Source organism: Cynoglossus semilaevis, chromosome 8, assembly GCF_000523025.1.
Source record: "Cynoglossus semilaevis isolate Cse_v1.0 chromosome 8, Cse_v1.0, whole genome shotgun sequence".
Lineage (NCBI taxonomy): Eukaryota > Metazoa > Chordata > Actinopteri > Pleuronectiformes > Cynoglossidae > Cynoglossus > Cynoglossus semilaevis.
In genome coordinates, this window is record NC_024314.1 from 10,620,939 (window position 1) to 10,628,745 (window position 7,807).

A 7,807-nucleotide genomic window follows, 5' to 3' on the forward strand; every position below is an offset into this window, starting at 1 on the left:
CTTGAGTTATCACAAATTTACCTTGGTTCACCAATTCAACAATTTTGTGATGTGTCAGAATGGTAACTGGATACCCCATAGTCACTGTTGTAGCTTTTTCACATGCGTAATGTACTGCAGCTAAGCCTTGATAACACGGTGGCCAACCCTGCACCACATTATCTAACTTTATGCTGTAATATGCCACTGGTTGTTTCTTCCGACCACAACACGTCTCTTGTATTAGCACTGCCGATGTTTGTTAGCTACATACAAAAATAACGTTTTTTTTATAATCGGGGATTGCCAATGTCGGTGCATTTTGCATGTCTGCTTTCAATGTTTCAAAAGCTATGCTTGCTTCTGTGGTCCACTTTAGTGGAGCCTTTAAAACTTGAGTGTCTGCTTGTTTCATCAGTTCCTGTAATGGAGCAGTTTTCTCTGCATACTCCTCTATCCCAAAAATTGTCATCATTTCTCCCACAGTGCGTGGTTTAGGGCTTTGGCTATACCTTCCAGCTGGGAAGGCGAAATAGCTATAGTCCCATGCGAGATTTTTCGTCCCAAATACTCTACTTGTGCTTTACAATACTGGAGTTTTGATTTTGAAACTCTATGTACTCCTTCTGCCAACCTTTGGAGGATTTTTATAGTCACTATGACAGCCTTCCAATGTGGGTGCACAAAGTAACAAATTGTTGATCCCCGTGTTTGGAATATTAATGGATTGTCTGTTGCTTCCCATTCTGCTCTTTCTGCATCCTTCATCATGGGACCCAAGTCTCTAGCTTTAGCCTTGCTGTTTACTAACAAGGTGATGTGAGGCGCTGAGTCTGGCACATTGTACCATTTAGAGATAAAATAATTTGTTTCCACATTGAGAGCAGCACCTGGTTCACCGACAATGATGTACTGTGTGACCAATTCAACTTTGGTCCTTTCTGTGGTCCATTTTCTTTCAAACTCCTTACTTTTATTTACATCGTAAAACATTGTGATAGTCTAATGTTGGTTCTTTTGCTCTTGGAAGTTGTGCTTTCAAAGAGCCATTTGACATTCAGCGCCAGTTTTTGATATGTTATGCATACTTTCCTTGCAACTCGTTTAACTGTAGTTGTGTCAGTTTTACGCTGCAGGTTTTTGTCCATCTGGCCCACTTTTTCTTCGTCCTTTCGATACTTTTCTATGGCATGTACGATGTTGTCACGAAATTGTTGATGTGGCATTGGTGACAGGCCTACCACCTCTTCCAGTCTACTCTGGACGGGGTCTGGCATTGCTTCCACAATAGCATTACTGAACAATGTCATCAATACTGGACTTTTTTTAATCTCCTCCTCAGTTTCCTGCTTCCAGCGCTTCAGCTGTCGGGTAATGTATGTGGCAGGATTTTCATTCTCTAACAGTGCCTCCCCCTGAGAGCCTTTGGATCATTGGGTACTCATCCCGCAACACTGTCCACAGCATGGTACGATATGTGTTGAACTCAGTTCCACATCCATTCATTGCTGCTGTGTCTGAAAAGGTTTTCCATGGCTAGGGCTCCAAAGCTTCTAGCCCATATGGCCTTAATGTCACCCAGGGCCAACATTTTGCCCACAGTTTCTTCTTCAAATGCTCTTTGTGCTATTTATCGACTTTCGACTATCGACTATCTATCTGAGATCGACTTAGTTCTCTGTGTAGGTCAATGCCGGTCGGATCTAAATTTAGCCAATAAGATTGTCCTGCTTTGCTCCTGTTCAAATCTTTGTAGCAGTCTAGTATGGATGGTTTCCTCCCGGTGCTGCAGTATTTTGTAAGCATGCCTGGTTCATCATTTGTCGGTGTTCTATCTTTATTTTCATTATATTGAATACTAATTTCACCCAATCAGTGCGGTATTGTACTCTTGGTTGACCAAGCTTGTGAATTTTGGTGTGTGATTGTTTCATTCACCTTGTCCATATTAGCAATCTCATAAGGTGGAGGAATCTGTGCAGCCCTTGCTGAATTCGCTGTTTCTTCTGTAAGTATATCAAAATCTCCTGTAAATTTAAATGAGCCAGCTAACCTGGGATATATCCCTGCAGTTAGCTGACCAACATTTTTCCTCATTTGACTATTTATTATACTTTCTCTAAGTTTGTTCTGGTATTTTTGGCCTTCGTTTGTGAACCAATTTAGAATTTTCAACTCAAGCTCTCTTTTACTTTGTCTTAAAAAAAAAACAGTTATAATGCAGTTTCAAAGGCACAATTAAATTAATGCACTACTATGAACTTATTCTTACACCGAAAATCTTCACTTTTAAAACTGCAGCTTGTTAAAACAGATATCAGAATCAAATATCAGCCACAAATATCAAACACAAATATAAGCCACAGATATCAGAAATAGAAAACAAATCTTCACTTTTTAAAACTTCAGCATTGTTAAATTATATGTCACACTCACACACGAACATTTAGGCACTCATTCAAACACACAGTCTTAGTCAGTTGAGTCAAGTGAAAAGAGAGAGAGATCAGTCGGGGAGACCAGTCAAATAGATTCAAAACTTATACCACAGAATTTTACACTTTTGATATATTTTCTTCGAACACTATTTACATATTTTTCCACACTTTTAGTATTTTTTCTTCCAACATCGATTAAAAGCCTTTTTCCACAGAGTAGCCAAATATTATTGTTCTATCTCCAGCTACTTTAATCACCTGCTGGGGTGTCCCGGAGTTACAAATTTATTTTAAAAAAAATTTTGTCACCAATTATCATTATACAAGTGTGCATAAGCTATATGACCCCTATACCATTCCTTTGCCAATTGGAATAACTTTTGTGAGCCTTACTTAGACCCCCAAGTTGCCAGCGCTGCGTTTTTTGTTTTACTTGTATGTGTGCGTTTCTCCAGAAGGTCTTGCTCAATTTCTAGTGAATTGCCTTTTCATGTATTATCATAAAATCCGGGGTTGACCCTGTAGTCCCAAAGGTGATCAGCCTAAGTTTGTACTGTCAACATGTACGCGTGTCCTACATCGTTTTTACACTAAAGCTCGCGTAGCTCCATACGTCGATTCCAACCTCGTTGGAAGACCCAATTCCAGTCCGGCTTCTAATTCACCACACGTCTCTTTTTTTTATTTTTACTTCTTTTATCTCTTTTTACACTGCCGGGGGCTTCGGCCAGCTGGCTCATACACACATACTTCCCATTGTATTGTATCTCATTTTCACACATCACTCTGTCCAGTCAGACACCACTGCAACATTTGGGGCAGTGGTGGCCTAGTGGTGAAGGAGGCGGACTTCGGTCCGGAAGGCCCCAGGTTCGAATCCACCAACTGCCAGGTTGCCACTGAGATGCACTGAGCATGGCATCGTCCTCAAGCACTGCTCCCCGGGCGCCGACCATGGCTGCCCACTGTTCACTTTGGTGATGGGTTAAATGCAGAGGGCAAATTTCGTTGTGCATGGTGTGCTGTGCTGTGCTGACAGCCTAATGACTAATAAAGATAAAGTTTAAGTTTAACATACAGTATACAGTTCCGAGTCTACTAAGAGTTTCCCATTCTGGCCAGTCTCATAGCTGCTTCCTAATCCAATGTTTCCAACTATATACAATTACACAGCGCAGTTTTTATATTAATTTAGCAGCTGTTTCTGCATGCAGAGTCTAACGAGCCGGTGAGAGCAACGTCCCTACTGCCCTTTGTTCAATTTTGGCAAGGACCTCAGTGCTTACCAGATGAGGCTGGACGCCAGCAATGGACAAGCATGTGCATTAATAGGAGGGAAAGTTCCTACCTGTTGCGTGCTTTGCACAGCCGGTCCAGTGGAGGAGCCCAGCCGCCCCGGTCCACAGGCCCAAGCGATCACATCGGGGTCACCAATTATATGGTAGAAAGAGGTGTCTACAAATGAGGCATAGCAGGACACACCTCTCCGTCTCGGGGGATTTATTGTATTACAGGTTTCTGACCAGGGCAGGTCCAACAACGAATCTCATCTGAACATTCACCAACAAATCCCAACTTCTGATACATGCTGATCCTTCTTATAGGCATAGACAAAACATGGTGTTACGTCACATTTGACTGTAATTCTGACCAAACATAGTCAGACACTTTCCAGACGCCAACATGAGGATGCTGCCTAATATTTGGCTCACATTCAGCTAGTAACCGGATAAACATGTTCATTTACCCAGGTCATCTTGACCTGTTCTTGCATGTGCCTGTCTTCCTGTTATTCTGGCATCAATTTGGCCTGTTGAACATGTCAAAATATAGCAACAGCTATATACCAGTTATTCTGGTCTTCATGATGTTTTTCTCTTCCACACGTTTAATAGTCTGGAAATTACGGTAATTTTACTTTAATTGTAATGGTTGTATATTCCTCTTTTTTTAAGTTCTTTCAATTAAAGATACAGTTGCTGTGTTGGTGCTTGTCAATAATGAAATAATGGTGATTTACTCTTCTCTCCCCTGGCTTGCAGACTGTTGCTGAGGGACACGTCTGTGGAGGTTCCATCATCACTGAGAACTGGGTCTTGTCAGCTGCTCACTGTTTTCCCAAGTAAGAGAACTTCAGCCATCCACAGACTGTGGCTCAGTACCAGATTGCAGGCAAGATGCATTGCATGTGTTTAACTCAGTTCATGACGCATGAAAAAGTTTATGAACACAGGTCAATTGTCCTGAGCTTAGATAAAAACAATTTGTCCAATTGGCTCTCCGAACAATGTCACACACAACTTTCCCTCCTGCTCTCTCTCTCTCATGCGCCTGATGCACATATACACACACAGCCATTCCCAGACAGAAAAGTCTACCAGCCTACCAGAAAAGTCATGTATCACTAGCGGTATGAACTTTGTTGCCTGTAAAAATCCATATATTAGCTGCATTATTGTTTAAGCCACGGGGTTCAAAGTGTTGGAAAAAGGTAGCGGCTTATAGTTTGGAAATTACGTTATGTTAAATGGCACAAAAATTGTCATTGTAAACAGTCACAAAATAAAGAAGAATCATTATATTTCTTTCACTTATCTTTGAAATCCTGTTGTAATTCTATCATGGTTAAGATGGTGTATCACACCTACACAAATTTAATGAAGAAATGTATGTTTATATGACTCATAACTTTGTTTAAACTAATAAACCAATTAAACTAGGAAGAGTTAAATTAAATTGATGTTGTTAACCTCCTACTTCCCTGCAAATTGAATTTTAAAAAATTAAAAAAATTCACCAAATTAATTTCTTAGGACACTAGGAAACTTCTTAGTTTGATAAATCCATGTTTACAAAATCACACATTTTGTGCATGATTTCAGTTGAATTAATTATTAAATGTATAAATGTGCTTAATTCAAACATTGTTTCTTTCCCTTTATCTCCTTAAGTCCATCGGCGTTGGACTCTATTACCATCTATGCTGGTAGGTACCAGTTGAATGGCTTTAACCAGCACCAGACAATGCATCGTGTATTGCAGGTGGTGATCCCATCTGGATACACTGAACCCCACCAAGGCAAGGATGTGGCTCTGGTGCAGCTGAATCCCCCATTAAGATGGTCAGATCACATCCAACCTGTGTGCTTACCTGCATCCAGTGCACTGTTCCCTAGTGAAATGATATGCTCAGTTACCGGCTGGGGACACATTCGTCAAGATGGTAGGACAACCTGAATTCTACTGAAACTGTGGCATGAACTTTTGACGATATGACTTACTTACTTATGGTTTACGTTTAAAGTAAGCATAATCTAGCCTGGATGTAGGACTTTTTCTGTGAAAGGTTGCTACTTTTGTTTGTCTGTTCTGTAGTGTAGCGGTTACCACGCCTTCCTCAGAAGCGGAGAGCAGAAAGTCTAGATATTCGAGATAATCTAGATATTTAGTTAATATTGGAAAGGATATCTAATCTTAATATCAGACTGGTAGCTATCACGGATAAAAACACTTTTGTTAAAAGTATTTTATTATTTATATATATATTTCTAAATGATCTTAAGATTGTCTTTCCTACCTTGGTGGTTCCATAGTGTAGTGGTTAGCACACCTGTCTTGCAAGCAGAGAGTTCTTGGTGCCAGAGTTTTTGGTGCCAGTATGTGATTCCTCTAGGAACCACATACTGGCACCTTTTCTAATATATGCTTCTCATCTCATCCAAACATCGAATTAAACAAAAATAGATGTATTAAGGGAGGGTGGGATTTTAATCACTTATTTTGTTGTTGATTTTCCATTCTTTGTGTCATGATCAGTCCCTCTGCCAGGTATCGGGACTTTGCAGGAAGTCCAAGTTCCACTTATTTCCCAGGATAGGTGTAGGAACATGTATCAGACAAACCCAGCGGAGCAGGTGGACATCCTGTCTGACATGATCTGTGCTGGTTTCCAAGAGGGAGGCAAGGATTCCTGTCAGGTATTGTGGTTGCAAACTATTTCCATTATGGTTGAAGAGTTCCGTTCGGCAACTGGACATGAAGACGTTTCACCTCTCATCCAAGAGGAACTGAAAAAGCCTCTTGGATGAGAGGTGAAATGTTTTATTTGAAGAAATTGAAGACATCCAGTTGCTTAACGGAACTCTTCAACCTGAACACAAAATATCTACTCCTCTTCTCTCTATCATGTCTTCTTTCATCCTTTATCAATCATTCCTCCTCCACTCATTGATTCCTGATGCATCGTTATACTCCTACTGTCTAAGCATGAAAACCTCAATAGGTACTTTTTTATATTTCAGGGTGATTCAGGAGGGCCTCTCGTGTGCCAGATGATAAATGGAACTTGGGTGCAGGCTGGAGTGGTAAGCTTTGGACAAGGTTGTGCTCAGAAAAACCAGCCCGGTGTATATACCAGAGTGACCAGTTATACCACCTTCATCAGCAACACAATACCAGAGATCAAGCTGTATGGGAAAGCCAATCCATCTTGGTTTGGAGGCACTGCTGCTGTTTTTGGGGTTAACTGTCTATCCACTCTACTCATCCTGCTGGAGATATAATTGACAGACAGATTAAAGTTTCTAAAAAGTTGAATGTGAACCAAGTCAGATGAATATAGAAGGTTGTTGGGAATTCGATGTGTTAAAGAGTCAGATCAGGATTAGATCTTGTACATTGTACACTATAATGCCAGAAGAATTCAGTCACCCATCCAAAAGTTAAAGCTGCTCTTAAGGTATGGATTAGGAAAGGGATTTAATTTAAGTTCATATGGGAGTCAAGGCAGGCGAGTGAATATTCTAGGCAATCTAATGTGTGCAGTACTAGTCAAAGATGACATAACTTTTTTAGAAATGGCTTTAAGGGTGGAAACTGAGTGTAATGGTAATCTCTACGCAACAAAGTCACGTATTAATAAGAGTGTTAGTACATCATACAAGCACATAATGTTAAGGAATAGTTCAGAATCATAAGAAGTTAATGTAAAATGTGCAAAAGTACAAAGTTGATCATTTATATTAGCACTGATTGGAAATGTTTGTTTTTTTTAATAAATAACAATAATTAATTTTATTGTTTTTTTCATTTAAACTGGTATCACGAATATTTTGTTATTTAAATAGCATATAATCCACACCACCACCACATTTTACATTGTTTTTTTCTTGAAAAGAAAAAGGAGAATATACAGTGGTCCCTCTCCTATCGCGGGAGTTATGTTCCAAGACCCATCGTCAAATGGGAAAAATTTCAAAGTAGAGGAGAGAGTTTTTATATTATACGTATACTGTAATTTCCAGACTACAAGCCACTACTATTTTCACACACTTTGAACCCTGCAACTTAAACAATGATGCAGCTTTTTATGGACTAACGAAGTTCATACC

At 39.9% G+C, this 7,807-nt stretch overlaps 1 protein-coding gene across 1 annotated transcript in view; it reads left to right on the top strand.

Annotated features, from left to right (window-relative positions):
* The window catches only part of LOC103382036 (prostasin), a 13,428-nt gene extending 5,943 nt beyond the window's left edge, over positions 1-7,485 (top strand). Inside the window, exons 3-6 of the mRNA XM_008314685.3 lie at positions 4,460-4,539; positions 5,369-5,640; positions 6,234-6,394; positions 6,719-7,485. Coding sequence (XP_008312907.1) covers positions 4,460-4,539; positions 5,369-5,640; positions 6,234-6,394; positions 6,719-6,979 — 774 coding nt within the window. The 3' untranslated portion in view covers positions 6,980-7,485. The remainder of the gene's footprint in view (positions 1-4,459; positions 4,540-5,368; positions 5,641-6,233; positions 6,395-6,718) is intronic.
* Positions 7,486-7,807: the final 322 nt, after the last annotated feature.